This window comes from Lissotriton helveticus, chromosome 1_1 (genome assembly GCF_964261635.1).
Source record: "Lissotriton helveticus chromosome 1_1, aLisHel1.1, whole genome shotgun sequence".
NCBI classification, from domain to species: domain Eukaryota; kingdom Metazoa; phylum Chordata; class Amphibia; order Caudata; family Salamandridae; genus Lissotriton; species Lissotriton helveticus.
Window position 1 is genome coordinate 1930016671 of NC_136057.1, and position 16285 is coordinate 1930032955.

General features: G+C 48.1%; 1 protein-coding gene across 1 annotated transcript in view; it reads right to left on the reverse strand.

The window, feature by feature from the left end:
- CACNA1E (calcium voltage-gated channel subunit alpha1 E) overlaps positions 1-16285 on the reverse strand; it is a 1292345-nt gene that overhangs the window by 217040 nt on the left and 1059020 nt on the right. Inside the window, exons 31-32 of the mRNA XM_078643465.1 lie at positions 10668-10793; positions 1846-1911 (exon numbers count right to left, since the gene is read on the reverse strand). Of these exons, the coding sequence (XP_078499591.1) occupies positions 1846-1911; positions 10668-10793 (192 nt within the window). The remainder of the gene's footprint in view (positions 1-1845; positions 1912-10667; positions 10794-16285) is intronic.

Consider the following 16285-nt stretch of genomic DNA (forward strand, 5'->3'; position numbering starts at 1 on the left):
TGTACTCTGCAACCACAGCTGGATTCCAGAATAGACAGGTACTCACATGGGGATTTCAAAGGCAAGACAGCCAAGCCTTGTGAGGCGTGGCAGGCAAAATTAAAAGCTATGTACACTGAGGGTATTTGGCCTGTAATACAATTCACACAACAGGAAGGAAAATTATTGTTTAAGCTACCAGAAAAAATAAACTAAGAAAAGGGCTATCAGAGAAGAGAGAGACCAAAAATGAAGAAAAAGCCCAATAAAGTTAGTGTTAAGAAAATCTTTAAGTTGTGTGCTTCTGGTGGGTAGAAAAAATGGAAGTGGTTGGCGATGCAGTCAGGACCAGGAGTGCTTCACAAAAATTTGGAGTGACCGCTTCTTTTAAATAGGATATATGAGGCCTTGTCTGCAGTATTGGTGTTCCAAAGAGCCACGTAGGAGTGAGAGCAAGAATGACAGAGTACCCAGCCACCAATAAAGTGATAATCACAAATTTAAAATGATGTAATCTGTATCAACTCTTTGTTGGTAGCAATCTTATAATCATGAAGTTGGTGATGATCACATAACTATAAGCACCATTAACAGCAGTGCCAACTGGTAATGCCAGCATCTGCAGAAACCAGTGATACATTCAAATCTGTGACTCTGTCCTATTTGTCAGCAATGCCTGGATGGAGAGTGTGGATTCATGTTGAGAGGGGGTGATCTGCAAAGGATGGTGTGAGAGAGTGGCATCAACCTGTGCCTATTTGTTAGATTGGATGGGGAAGGGGAGGGTTAATGTTTGGGTGGCAGGACACCAGGAACATTTTTTGTACATTGGCAGGAGTTGCTAGGCAAAGTTAGACAGAGGCGGCTCCTCTGCTATAACAGAGGAACGTAGCCCTCCCGCCCCCCGCCTGCCAGCAGCCGCAAAACTAAAAAAATAAAATGATAATTACACAGGTTTATTATTGTTTCATTTTCAGCATGAACGAGTCTTGGGCGGGACAGACAATGACAGGCTGGAGGGGGAGTGGTGGGCAACACTGCTGTCAGTACGTATGTCAGTTTGGCCGGCTGTCTCAGGACAGCCAAACCGACATGTGCACTGAAGCTGTCTCCAATCCAGCTGCGTTGCCGGGTTGGAGACAGCAAAGCACCGGCTCCCAGTCTCTATGGGAGCACAAATTCACAGGGCTCAGGCCAATCCTGACACTGCTTTCAAACAAGTGAGCAGAGTAAGGCTTGACAGCAGAGGAACCTGGGATCCTGTGTAGTGCAGCAGCAGAAGAGCCGCGATGCGGCGAGAGGCAGGTAAGTGATTTTATTTTTATTATTTATTTATTTATGTTCATACCATTCGCCCATCCCCCCACTCTGCCCTGATATCAGCCGGCACTAAATCTTGACTACAGTATATTGTTTATATTTGGCAACATTGGGGGATGGCAGAACGTCAGACATTTATTTTCATACTGGGTGGGGCAAGTTGGTAAGAAGGCAGGAACTTTAAAGGGGGAGTCGGAGGGAGGTGAGGTCAATTTGTGCATGGCTCTTCAACCCCTGTGCAGCTGCTAAGATCAGTGGAAGAGTATACTGGGACCATGCACAACATATATTAAATTAAAGTTGGGCATTGTTAAATACAGCGTTATTTTGCACCTTAACGTTCAAGGGGACATCATAGAAAATTTAAGATTTGCTCTCGTTCTCTATTGAATGCTACTCCGAGCTACTCCCTGGAAATGAAACCTGTTATTTACAGCTACCAATCTATGGTGCTCTATCTCCACAGTGACCCAGAGAGCGATACCCAAGTGCACTGTTACAAGTTGTAGTGGTACCAGACGAAATGGTGGCACCAGCGGTCCTCACCTGCATCCCAATGATGGCGTATATGAAGAATAGCATTGCAATCAGGAGACAGACGTAGGGCAAGGCCTAAAAGGAAACAGGAAGCAGTGAGCAGGCACGTAAGACCATAGCAATGCAAAAACTTGAAAATTACATTACAAAAGATTCACAATATACAAAGATAAAATGACACTACTAGGAAGTAGACTTCTTAGCATTCTTATATACATAGATATACAATCACAATAAATATCATGTGCGTAGTACCAATAAACAATTACAGATGCACAGAAGCAATAGGATAAAATGATCTCTATAGTAACTCCATTATCCCTAGTCCGCAGTCTAGTTTCTTTTTTTAAAATATGGGTAATCATCAACCAATAACAGGATGGTAAACAGCTTCTATAGATCTTAGTACTCTGTGTACTTTTAACATATACAATGCAAGGCACGACCCCTTCACATATGCTCACCTCATTAGTTCCATTTAATTTAGAGAAAAATGATTTGCTGGTGTGCTTTCTGATCAATGGATGAGGGATTGGCAGGAGGGTACTGATAATTATGACGAGTCTATGGACCATGTAGTCACCATGAAAACAGATTGTACATATTTTTAGGCCTTGCACTTCTTACTCATTCTCAACTTTTGGGTACATTCCAAAGCAACTAAGTATGTGCAAAGGATGATTAGAAAAGTTGCATCAGGCAGCGTAATTCCACGCAAATTTAACTTTGCACTGGGAAGAAGTCTTGAGTGTTGGCCATATGCCCACATATATTCTCGGCATACATCTCAGGCAAGTACATGCTTGGGTATGCCCTATTAGCCCTGCTGGAGTGTGCTCAAACACAGAATGAAGAATGAAGGGTGGGCTTCAAGCAAAGTTCAGCAACCATGTTGTATGTTGCTATCTATCAGGCAATAGTTATAATCGCACCTTATAATCAAAGAGCATCATTGCTGCCAAAGGTCACAAAAAGATGATTCAGAGAACTCAGAGCCAGTTTGAAACCACTAAATATGGGTTGTAGCATGTACAAACCCTAATTTGCGAGCAAAATAGAGTATGTGAGTCGCTATTAGGAAGGGACGTGCCAAGGGTGTCCCTTCCTAATAGCGAGTCACACGGACCACTGCCGGGCCTTAAAAAAATGTAAGTAAAGTTTTCATTTTTTTCTTTTAAAAACGCATCCCATTTTCCTTTAAGGAAAACGGCCTGCATTTGGGAAAACAAAGTTGCTCTATTTAAAAAGCAAACACAGACATGGTGGTCTGCTGTCCCCAGCAGGCCACTATACCTGTGATTGTAGCCCATTCCCAATGGGTCACAAAGTCCAACCTGCCTCTTGAGAAGCACTGCTAAGAGCAGGGTAAACTCCTAAAAGTCTTGTGGCAGTGCCCAGGATACAGGTGTCAACTATTCGTCCTTCAGGAAGTGGACCAGTAGAGAACATAGAAAGGGTGTACTGCTTGTGATGATCTCCCAAACAGACGAAAGTTAATGCGATGGAGGCCAGATACCCAAGGTCAATCAATCTATCAGGGAATTGGGAAGCTATTCACCTGTGAGGGTCTCAAGGCGCTGTAGGGGGGTTTCGCACAGCTTCGTCTCATCCGAAGAGCCTGGTCTAGAGGCTCCTCCTGAATGCTTGCAGTTGGGGGTTCAGCTGATGCTGAGTGGGAGTATGTTCCAGGTCTTGGCTGTGATGTACAACTCATGGCATATGTGGAAGAAGCTAACCTCCTGCATCACAGTCAATTTGGGTTTCGGTCACTCCATTCTACGGAGTCAGCTCTTCTAATGGCCATGGAGGCCATCAGGCAGGGAGCTGACGAGGGACAAACTATGGCGCTCATTCTTCTCGACCTGAGCGCCGCCTTTGACACTGTGGCACATTACACCCTGCTCCAGTGTCTGAATAGGGGCGGTGTCTCAGGCTCGGCGCTAAAATGGTTACAATCGTTCCTGGTTTAATGTAGTTTCCAGGTTAGACAGGGCGCACACTATTCCGCTGCCATGAAACTGGATCATGGTGTGCCTCAGGGTTCTGCCCTTAGTCCCACCCTTTTCAATTTATATGTCTCGCCAGTGTCGAGGATAGTGGAGGGCTACGGAATTAGGATTGTGTCATACGCCCATGACACACAGCTGATCATCTCGCTTTCGCGGGCACCGGATCTGGCAGCTACCAACTTCCGAGCATGCATTCAGGAGCTTGCCTCTTGGATGGCGGACAACTGCCTGAGGTTGATCGGTAGCAAGACAGAGGTGCTCGTGGTGGGGGGTGGTCTGTCGCCGTGGTCATCGGCATGGTGGCCACCCTGTTTAGGCCCGGCCCCTACCCCATACTCCCAGGCCAAGAACCTGGGTGTATGGGTAGACTCTGATCTTACTTTTGAACCCCAGATTAGACGTGTGGTGGGAATCTGTTTTGGTGTTCTGAAAGGCCTGCGGAAAACCATGGACCTTCTTCCTATAGAAGCTAGGAAGACACTAGTACATGCACTGGTTAACTCACGCATAGACTATGGTAACATACTATATTTGGGGGCTACGATCAAGAGCCTTAACCGGCTTCAGGTAATGCAAAATGCGGAGGCTCGGCTGATCCTAAGACAACCTAGGAGGGCTGCCTCTAAAAGGGCCCTGGACACGCTTCACTGGCTCCCTGTTAGGGAAAGAATTGTGTTTAAGGCCCTTTGCACTTGTCATCACCTTACCCAAGACATTGGCCCTAGGCACCTGCAGAGTCTTATCACTGTCTATAGGACCGCACGGTCCCTTAGATCCAGTGGGACTGGTCTGTTGCTCATCCCTAAAGTTAAGAAAGCCAGGATGGGTGACAGATCTTTACGGTTCCTGGTGGCTAGGCGCTGGAATGAACTCCCTATTAAACTCCGGTTGGAGCCCTCGGAGACCCAGTTCAGAAGAGAGCTCAAGACCTACCTGTTCCGTCATTAATAGGGCGGGCAGATACCAGCTTTGGATTTGGGTTCCTTGCTTCTTCCACTTACCATAGCGCGGGGACACGCCGTTGGGCGTAACCAGGCGCTTTACAAACCACCTTAATATTATTATTATGTAGGAGAAGGATCACCCCTGCTCTGCGTATGCATGGGATTTCGGTTAGGGCAAGATCGGCAGCTTATCTTGGGTGCATACAAGGAGATTCTTTCCTTGAGGTAGTGGGGTCCAATGTTGTGGAGGGATTTGTAGGCATGAGTGAGGAGTTTGAAGGTCAATCGCTTTTCGATGGGGAGCCAGTGGAGTTCTCATAGGTGTTGGGTGATGTGGTGTTGTCGTGGGTTTCTGAGGGCAAGTCTAGCTGTGGCGTTCTGGATTGTCTGGAGTTTGAGGAGTAGAGATTTGTTTATTCTGGCATAGAGGACGTTCCTGTAGTCCAGTCTGCTGGTTATGAGTGTATGGGAGATGATCCTTCTGGATTCTGGGGGTGTCCTTTTGAAGGTCTCGCAGAGTTTGCGGAGGGTGTTGAAGCATGTGGAGGATACGGCATTGATCTGTCAGTTCATGGTGAGGGAGGAGTTGAGTATGATGCAGAGTTTGCAAGTATGGTCCATGGGTATGGGAGGTTTGCCAAGGTCAGTAGGCCACCAGATGTTGTTCCATGCGGAGGAGGTGGATCCGAAGATTCTCTGTCTCTCTCCTGCTCAGCATAGGTGTTGAACTCAATGATGGTGCAAACAAAAGGCAGCAACATGAGAACACCTTCTTAGACTAGGGCTATTGCGGAGACTGACTAAAGGATATGGGGAGCTCGTCCTCTCAGTAAAAGAGACCCACTGCAATACAACTAGAAGGAGAAAGTGACTTGGCCTTTTGGTGCAATGTTGGATTTAGAACTCTTTGCCCAAGGTGAAGGGATGAACTTGAATTTATAACAGAATAGAGACAGCGGACAAGGTCTCTGTATGCCCACTCTTGGGCCAGTCAACAAAAACCAGCCTGTGGTTGGAACAGATTGCCTGGTACCAGAGGAAAACGGTCTTGTGACCTGCTTCCTTCACCTTCTTTGGGACGGCTTGAATCACTTATATTGCACCAGTGAAAGTGACATCCTCATGAAAACAGAAGGGTCTCTGGTGGGGATATCTTTCTACTGTCATCTGCATAAAAGGTCCTGGGTATCGCTGTCAGCGGACAGATCCTTTCCTTACATCTCTGCCTGAAAGATTTGGTAGCACATAGAGTTCTGACGTGTACCAGATGCTTCTTCCACCAGAATGAGGCACAGAGGGCCAATGGTTCGAAATGGCAATGCACATGGAATAAAGTCACAGCATTTTCTGAATATTAGGATAAAGGGAAAAACTGAAATTTACATGCAAACACTCAGGGGCCGATTTACAAGCCCCTTGCGTCATTTTTGCGCTGCCGCTGCGTCACTTTTTGTGACGCAGCAGCAGCATAAAATGCGGCCCATTTACAATGTGATGCATTCAAGGAGATGCGTCACGTTGTAAAGCCCTGCGTCACATTATACCCGCGTCAGGTATAATGTATGCAGGGTGGGTGCTCCAATGCAAAAAAGCCTCGTCGAAGTGCGCAGTGAAATCTGCAAGATTTCACTGCACCACTTCTAGGACGCCACTGCGTCAAATTCTTATGCCTGCCATAAGGAGTGACATAGCACATTGAGGATAGGCCTCCCCCTGCATTGCTGGAGTTGCATCGGGCTTGCGACACGATGAAATGCTTGACTTTTCCGTCAACAGATGTGTCCGAAATTCTGACGCATTTGTCAATCCTTGCGCCATGGTGCGCCTTATTTACAATACGGCGCATCCATGGTGACACAAGGGTTTTGCATGGTGGCGCAGGGAAAGTGACGCATCTCTACAGATGCGTCACTTTCTTGTAAATCTGCCCCTCAAAATATTGGGCTGGACAGGTCGTAAGGCAAACTATGAGTTTAAAAAACCAGGTCTGAACAACCTCGTACAAAAGAAAAAGGCAACATGCGTGGGCGTCCTTAGTCCCATCGATGAGGTTGTGCTAAGTATGACAAACAACAAACACAGTTTCTTGTGTGAGCAGGGCTCCTAGCCCGACAGGGCTGGCATCCACTAGTATTTCGGTGTGTCGTGAGGTATCGAAATAGGCCATGGTGGTCCCATCTAGTAGTGCGGTCTTCACTTTGGTGAAAGCTTCTTCTTCAAAGTCTGGCCATTTCCATGGGTTCTCTTTTTTCATCAGATTCCGCAAAGGTTCTGCGATGGTGGCCAGATTAGGGATGAATCTGGCACAGTATTGGGCCATCCCCAGGAAACTTCTCACCTCAGAGGCTGTTGTCGGGGCAGGGGCATGTTTGATCGCCTGTGACTTTTGGGGGTCCACTTGTACTCCGTCTGCATTTAATACTTATCCAAAAAACTCTATTGACTTCTGGAAAAACTTACATTTGTCCTTGTGCAACGTTACTCCGTGTTCAGCCAGCCTTTTGAGTGTTGACTTCAGCCGTCGATGGTGTTCCTCACTGGTCTTGGAATGTATTAAAATGTAATCGCTGACGTTCAGTACTCCTTGTAGCCCTGAGAGTATTTCCTTTATGGTATTTTGGAATATTTCGGCCGCTGAGGATATTCCAAAATGTAACCTCTTGTACCGTCAAAGGCATAAATGTGTCGAGAACGTAGTTATGTATCTGCTTTCCTCGGCAAGTCTCAGTTGATGGTATCCTGCATTCAAATCCAGTTTCGAAATCCACTGAGCTCCGTTTAAATCCGTTAATATGTCATCGACTGTGGGGGTGATGTGCCTCTCCCCCTTTATTGCTCTGTTGGGCATTTGCATGTCTATGCAGATCCTTATCTTCCCTGGCTGTCGGGGTTTCTCTGCTATCACCATGGGTGACACACACGGTGTCGGGCCTGTCACTTTTTCAATGACGCCTTGTCTTTATAGCTGCGCTAGTTCTTGTTCGACAGCAGCTCTGAGATGGAACGGGATTCTCCTGTGTTTCAATGCGATGGGTTGCACAGCTTTGTCAATGTGTAGTTTCACAGGTTGTCGTTTGATTGTCCCTAACCGTTCGAACAGCGATGGGAACAGTTGTAAGATATCTTCAGTCTGGAGTACCTTGACCGCGTTGGCGAATGCAATGAGGTTGAGATCCTCTGCAGTGTGGCTCCTGACCAGCAGGTCGGCTTCTTTGTCAACGACGTGAAATATCGTTGTCACTTCCCGGTCTTCAGCTTTGACTTGTACCAGCATCTTGCCTCGTAGAGGGAGAGGCGTTTTACTGCCATACGTCAGGATTCGGACTTTGGACGGTACCAGTTTTGGTCTAGGGTTGAGGGTCTTGTAGTGTTGTATGCCCATCACATTCACTGTGGCACCAGTATCTATTACTCCAGTGACCGATGAACCATCGATTTGTATTTGGCATTTCGGGTGGGGCCTACGCCTCTTCTTCAAGTCTTTTGTGAAGGGTACGAAATAGCATTCGTCATCCTCTTCTGTGGATGAGTCGTCTAGGCGGGGGTGTCGTTGGTGTCGGGTCATCGTCGGACGTGATGGTTGATCTTCCTCGAGGGCTAGTTGTCTGACTGTGCTTTTGAGCGTTTTTCTTCGTGTTGGGTTCCTTCCCCGGAACCCTCCCCGGCACACACTTGCAAAGTGGTTTGGCACACCACACTTGGAGCAGGTTTTCCTCGCGCCGGGCAGCCATCTTTGTTGTGTTCATCTCGTCCGCAGTAGCCACATGGCTGTCGTCCCAGCATTCTAGTTGGCCATCTTCCTCGCCCACTCCTACCTGGAGTGTGAGCGGCGTCCACTCTTTCTGTCTGTATGTTGCTCCCAGTGTCTGCTTGGGGATTTAGGGCAGCTTCCATCGCTGTGGATCGGACATCTGATAGCTCATGCGACCGCGCGAGGATTCATATCTCATCTAGTGTGATGCATGGTTGACGAAAGACTAGTGTTCTCAGTGTCTTGTTTCTGCATCCTTGTATTAACTGTGCGGTGACTTCTTTTACTTGGTCATCCTCTGTACATGTACTTGCCAATTCTCTCAGACGTGCATGGAATGCATCCATCGTCTCTCCTTCTCTTTGCCTTGACTGACGGAATTTGAAACGTTCATAATGTGGGTTGAGCTGAGGGTCAAAGTGCGCATTCAGTGCCCGCACAGCAGCATCATAGTCGTTGGCAGCTCCGGTGTTTTGAAGATGAGCGAACAATTTGTAAACTTCAGTCCCTTCAAAATGCAGTAGCAACGATCTCTTGACCTCATTGTCTTTCTCTCTGGTGGCTACAAAGTAGTTGTTTAGTTGCCCAACCCATACTGCCCACCTCGGTGCTGCTGTCACCGAATCGACTAACTCGCTAAATGGTGGCAGTGCTTGGATCTGCAAGTGTGCTGACGGCAGCATTGGTGGTCCAGTAGGCTGCGCTGGAAGTGCCGCTTGTTGTTGCGTCGGGAGTGCTGCTTGTTGTTGCGACGGGACTGCTGCTTGTTGTTGATTCCCTGCCGCGGCGCCTGGTTGGTTCGACATTGTGGGGTGTTTGTTGTTCGAGTATTCTTCTTGTGCTGCTTGGCGGCTGGTGCTCGGTCATGCAATAGCTCTGCGACCTTGGTTCTGGATCTTGTCAATGCTTGTTATGTGGCTTCACTGGTTGCCTTGTCAAAGTTTGTTTGTTGGGGTACTTATTGGGTGCCTCTCTTGCTCTGCGATTACTCTTGCCAGTGCTTGTTTATTGTTCTCTGCAATTACTCTTGCCAGTGCTTGTTTATTGTACTCTGCAATTACTCTTGCCGGTGCTTGTTTGTTATTCTCTGCAATGACTCTTGCCAGTGCTTGTTTACTATTCTCTGTAACGACTCTTGCCAGTGCTTGTTTATTATGTTTGAGGGCGCTCTTGGGCCGTCACTTTCATGCCTTTCTGATCGGGGCTCCTTTCCTTCCTTCTCCGGTCGGGTCTCTGGCGCTCTCACTCGCGCTGGGCCTCTCTCCTTCTTGCCGGGCCTCGTCTCTTCTGCGCATGAGTGCCACCTGCACTCTGCCGTCGGGCCTCCTAGCGAGCAGGCTCGCTTCTCTGTGCTCGCGTCTTCCTGCCTGCGCTGCATCGGTGCCCCTACGCAGCTCTTGCCTCTCGCTGCTCACCGGTGTGGTCGACGACGTCGCAGCTTGCTTCTTTTTGCCCACCTGCGTAGTCTTCACGGCGGCGGGCGCCTCGCCACGTCGCACCGCTTCACGAGGCCTTCAGGTGCTGTCACGCTGCTCTCCGTGGGAATATTCACAGATTCATCCCACCCTCGTCGCCAGTGTAAGGGAGGTGGCCTACGGGGTAAGCTAACATACATGCATGGATGACAAATACAGCACTCAGTCAGAGACCTTGGTGGGCTAGTCGGACCGGAAGTCCCGTGCGACTCCGGACCATTCATTTATAGCCTTCTGGCCACGTCTGGCCAGAAGGTGATACATTGGTGTGCGTGTTTCTGGCTATAACCAGGACTGTGGGCAAACACTAGAACGCTACAAATGACAGACAACCCAGCACAATCCAGAAGAGAGACTTCTCTGTGGTCGCAGACTCAGAATTATATTGAGTTATAAAGGAGGGGACAGAAGTATCCGGATCCTAGAGTAATTCCCAGAGCTCAGATTTGATTGAAGCATGGAGGGAGTGTTAACGACTTCTCCCCAATCAAGACAAGCAAAAGTGGCAAAGCCCCAGCAAGTGTAAGGCCCAGATCTTTCTCTTGAAAGGGACTTCTTTCATGTGCTTCCTCCATCTTGAACCCCCAGCCACGGCATTCTCCATCTTGAACCCCCAGCCCACGCCCACACAAGTAGAATAGAACGCACCTACCTTGAAGGACTGCACGAAGGTCCACAGCAGGATGCGAATGGTGTAACCCTGGCGCAGCAACTTGATGAGGCGGGCGGCCCGGAAGAGCTTCAGAAAACTCATATTGAAGCTGCTCGTGTTCACCAGCTGGGGAGAGGGTAAAAGATGACAGTAGTATCAGACACCCAGATCATATTGTGGCAGACAGCACAGGCTCACTAGCTTAGCTGTGGCAGGATATTAACTTTCCTTTCCTGTGACGCTAATGCACTTTGGCTGAGCTACTGAAGGTGTGAGGCAGGGTCCAGCCAACTGCATCGCTTTGGCTAAGCTCCAGTGGCGGCTCCACCACTAAGGCAAAGGAGACTCACCCCACTGCTTTGAAGCAGTGTAACTAAAGGAAAAATAAAATGATAACTGAATGTTATTATCCTTTTATTTTTTCCAGTTACTTTGTGGCCGGGAAGGCAGGGCTGCTCTGCTCTCAGAGCAGGCCAGGGTAGGAATGGTTTGCCCACTCCAAGTGCGAATGAATGCTTGGCCGGCCCTCTCGGGACAGCCAAACAGTCATGTACACTTTGCATGTTCTCCATGTTACCATTTCCTGGCAGAGCGCCGCACTACAGCGTTCAGACCAATCACAAAGCTGGCCAGGGGAGCATGGGTGCTTCCTGGTTCCTGGTTCCTGTTCCGGTCGGGTCCTTACTCGGAGGCGACACTGGAGAGACGCAGCGGAGATAAGTTACGTTTTTAGATATTTTTCCATTCCCCCCAGCCCTGACCTACCACCCCTAGTACATGTCGGCCGCCACTGCTCAGCTCGAGGTCCTACTGGGCACTCAAGCCCAAAATGCACTGAGCATTGTCAAGTGGTTTCTGCCTGCTACCACATTCTAACCTCACATGCCAAGAATTATAGACAAAGCAGTGACATTTGATGCGAAACAGGAGAGAGTAAAAGATACACAAGCCGCTTAATTAAACAATGTTAAACCAGAAATCTGGGATCCATCCAAGCTACCTAGTTGAGCAAATGATGTGATCATATGCAAATTATGTATTTTACCAAGTTTATGCTTTAGTCATTCTCAGACTTAAGAGCACCGTCAGATATGTTAGCTTGGGAATTGCCCTTTGTGTATTATTTAGTATAATGTTGCCCCATCTATAATAAAAATCAAGGCAGGTGGGGGCAGGAAAAGGGCAGGAATACACCGTATAAAAAAGAATTCTGTGCATTCCTTCCATTTTCTCTGCGCTTGAGCCATTTTGGCAGACTAGCTCCAACGTAGGCACCCGTGCACCATGGTGCAAGGGTGTGTGTGTTGTAAGGAGGATTGTTTTGGTGCAGGAAGAGGCACCTTCCTGAACAAAAACAATCCCCTGAGGCAATTTCCTCTTTCCAGAGGAGGTAAGAAAACAAGTTACTTACCTGTAACTACAGTTATCCAGTATTGGTATCTTTCATAGATTCACATACCTGAATCATTCCCCGTCGTCGAGGCGGGAGTCCCACAGTAAAAATATATACAATAGCAGTGCCTAAATTCTTTTTGTAGTAGGCTGGAAAGAGTAAAAGGCCTAACTAGGCCCAAAACGTAGCAGCCTATCTACCTCATTATGTAAAAAGACCTGAAAAAACAGCCTCAGCCAATCAGCTGCACTCACCCTCTAGAACCTTCCCAGCCCAGGCAGTTCTCCTCAGATTTTCCCAGCACAAGTGAGAAGTAAGCATCCATAAAAACGAACTGCCCTGCCTGGGAGGAGGGTGGGTGCATGTGAATCTATGAAATATACCAATACTGGATAACTGTAGTTACAGGTAAGTAACTTGTTTTCTTATCCAGTATTGGGGTATCTTTCATAGATTCACATGCCTGAATCGGAGTAGCAAGCAGTGACATCATGTCTGTCGTTAGAGGAAGGTGGGAGACAAAATAAAACATAAGCATCCCCACACAAACTGGAAGGTTATAGAGCACAAACATGTTAACATAACATATGCAGTAAAAACCTTCAAATAATACATTATAGAGTAGGACAGCATAAAAAATGTCATAACATTATAATGAAATACGTATGCTGAAAACAGTCAAAGTATGGTGAAAAAAGACCAATAAAATCTAACCTTAGTGAAGAAGATGTCGCAGCACCGCTTCCCCAACTGCTGTGTCATCATGAGTTGCCGACTGCAGACAGTAGTGCTGCGTAAATGTGTGCACACTCTTCCACGCAGCAGCTCGGCAAATGTTTTCCAGCGTCACTCCAGCGAAGAGGGCCGTCGACGCTGACATCGTCCTGGTAGAATGTGCTTTAACCTTTCTTGTTAAAGGTTTGGTAGCTTTTTCGTGACAGTAGAGAATTGTAGATGACAACCATCTAGCTATAGTCACCTTCGTTACAGCTTGACCCAAGGTGGCTTGACCATAAGCATCAAAGAGTTGACTAGATTTGCGTATGTCCTTTGTTTTTTGAAAATAAAACTTAAGGCACCGTTTCACATCTAAGGAATGTAATACTTTTTCTGCCGAAGTATTAGGATCCGGGAAAAAAGTTTTGAGCTTGACAGGCTGATTAATGTGAAACTGGGTCGGTACCTTTGGGATGAACTTTGGATTAGTTCTAAGCGTCACAAAGTCTCTAGAGAATTGTAAGAAAGGAGGTGCAATCGTGAAGGCTTGTATCTCACTGACTCTGCAGGCTGAAGTAAGAGCTAGTAAAATAGCCACTTTCCAAGTTAGAAACTTCAGCTCCACCCTGTGAATGGGTTCAAAAGGTCTCTTTAACATTTGGGATAAAATAATATCGAGGTCCCACTCCGGAGGGGGGGGGGGGGGGGGGCGAACTGGAGGGAAAGCTCGGAATAACCCTTTTAGGAATTGTTTGACCAGTGATGATGAACATAATGATGGTTTGTTGGAACTCTTTCTGAATCTGGATATTGCCGCCAGATGTACCTTAATAGATGAGAAAACCAAACCTGCTTTAGCTAACGACAGTAGATAAGGAAGGATGGCCTCAGGTGGAGCTTGGAGTGGATGAACATTATTTTCTGCACACCAGGAACAGAATCGCTTCCACTTAAAACGATATGTCCTGATGGTACTTTGCGCACGGGCTTGTGATAAGATCGCCCTGCAATCTGAGGAGATGTTAAGATCCTTGAACTCTAGGAAGTCAGGAGCCAGGCGTGCAAGTGCAGCGATTGAGGGTCCCGGTGTCGGATCTGGCCTCCCTCTCTCGTTAACATCGACACTCCCGGCGTGAGACAAAGTGGAGGCTGCTAGGAGAGCTGAAGGAGTTCTTGAAACCAATACTGTCTTGGCCAACGGGGAGCAATGAGGATGAGAGTGCAATGTTCCCTCTTCATCTTTTGCAGTATCTTCGGAATGAGCGGGATCGGAGGATAAGCGTATGCAAATATTCCGGACCATCTCATTAAAAGGGCATTTCCCCTTGATCCCTGTTGAGGAAACCTGCTGGCGTAAAACAGGCATTTGTGGTTCTGCTGCGTAGCAAACAGATCCAGAGTTGGTGTTCCCCATGTTTGAAAGATTCTCTCCACTTGATGTTGGTCGAGTTCCCATTCGTGACAGCCTGTGAAAGTCCTGCTGAGGTTGTCGGCTAGAGAGTTCTGGGCACCTTGCGAACCGAAAGAGACCTTCTTGCAAATATTTGCTTTGCCAGGGTTAACAGTTTGGTTTGCCGCTCTTGAGTCAAGAACGCTTTGCACTGGCGTGTGTCCAACACCGCTCTCAGAAATGTTAATTCCTGCCGGGGTTGGAACTGAGATTTGTTTGTATTGAGGGTCAGTCCCAGATTGGAGAACAGAGAAAGGGAACTCTTGACCGCTTCCTTTGTGGAGTTCTTTGATGGTCCTTTTAGGAGCCAGTCGATGAGGTACGGGAACACTTGTATTCCTTGTGACCTCAGCATGGCCGCTACCGGGGCTAAACACTTAGGGGTCGATTCGTATCCGGTAAAATCCCCGTCCGTACGATTCGTATCCGGAGCCGTTTCCGTACGACTCGTACGGACGCCGTACGACCGGACGATTCCGATCCCGATCGTCCGACCCGGGCGCGATTCGTACGGTACACGTCGATTCGTACGGAAAAGCGCACGATCACCTACACACCGTACGGCGCGTACCCCCCATGATCGCAGGGGTACGCGCCGTACCCCTGTGATCATGCGGGTTACGTGCCGTACACCCAGCGTACATGGGGTACGTGCCGTACACCCACCGTACATGGGGTACGGTGCGTACCCCATGTACGCTAGGTGTACGGCACGTACCCCGCATGATCACAGGGGTACGGCGCGTACCCCTGCGATCATTGGGGGTACGTGCCGTACCCGGGGGGGGCGTTCCGTACCTGTTTCGGCGCGAACTGTGCGTTTACGACTGTTTTCGGCTCCCGTAGGAAAAGGGTCGTACGGTGCGTACCCGACACGAATCGTACTTGCTGGGTCGTAAAAACCAGCCGCGAACAGTAGTGATGTCATGGACAGCGGGTTCCGAGTGAGACTCGTACGGAGATTTGAGTCGTACGGAGTCCTGTACGACTCGTACGGAGTTCGGCTGGGACGTTTACGGGTACGATTCGTACGGGGAAAAAACGCTCCGTACGACGATTCGGAGCGCATTTTACCGGATCGGAATCGACCCCTTAGTAAATATCCTTGGTGCAGATTTCAGGCCGAATGGGAGCACCTTGAATTGAAAATGGACGCCGGCCACTGCAAACCTCAGGTATTTGCGGTGTTTTGAATGGATAGGGATGTGGAAGTAGGCGTCTTCCAGGTCCAGAGAAGCCATAAAGTCCCCTTCGTTGAGGCAATTCAGAATATCTGTCAGTGTCACCATGCGAAAACTCTGTTTCTTGAGATATTTGTTGAGTTTGCGCAGATCCAAAATTGGCCGCCACTCTCCTGAATTTTTCTCTACGAGGAAGAAGCGAGAATAAAATCATTTCCCTTTCTGAGTGGAGGGAACTCGTTCTATCGCATTCTTGTATAACATCTTTAAGGCCTCTTTGAACAATAAGTGAAGACGAGGGGGAGGGGGACCCCTGGGCGGCACTGTTGGTGGTTTTTGCAAAAACTCCAGAGTGTGTCCATTCCTGACAAGATCCAGGACCCACTGATCTGAAGTTATGGTCCGCCATTGTTGATAAAAGGCGGAAATCTAGGCGCCCACCGGCAGGGGAGGATGAATGCCAGACGTCCGGCAAAGCTCATTGGCGCTTGTTGGAATCACGCCCCTGATTGTTCGAGCACTGTTTACCTCCCTGACGAGAGAAACTATCAGAAGCAGGCTGCCTGTAGGATGATTGATAGTACGTCTGCTTGTACTGAGAATGGTACTGTCGATTTTGTTGGTTGGAATAATTTCCTCTGGAGGAGTAACCACGGCCTCGTGCTCCTCTAAAGGATCCTCTCCTGTATTGCAGGGTACCTAATGATTTGGCAGTGTCCGTATCCGTTTTGATAGCCAGCAAAGCATCATCAATATATTTGCCAAAGAGCGAGTCCCCATCGTACGCCATGTCCAAAATCTTCGTTTGGACCTCAGGCCTGAAGGAGGTAGCCTTGAGCCAACCCTGACGCCTGAGGACTGCTGCTCCCGTCAATTG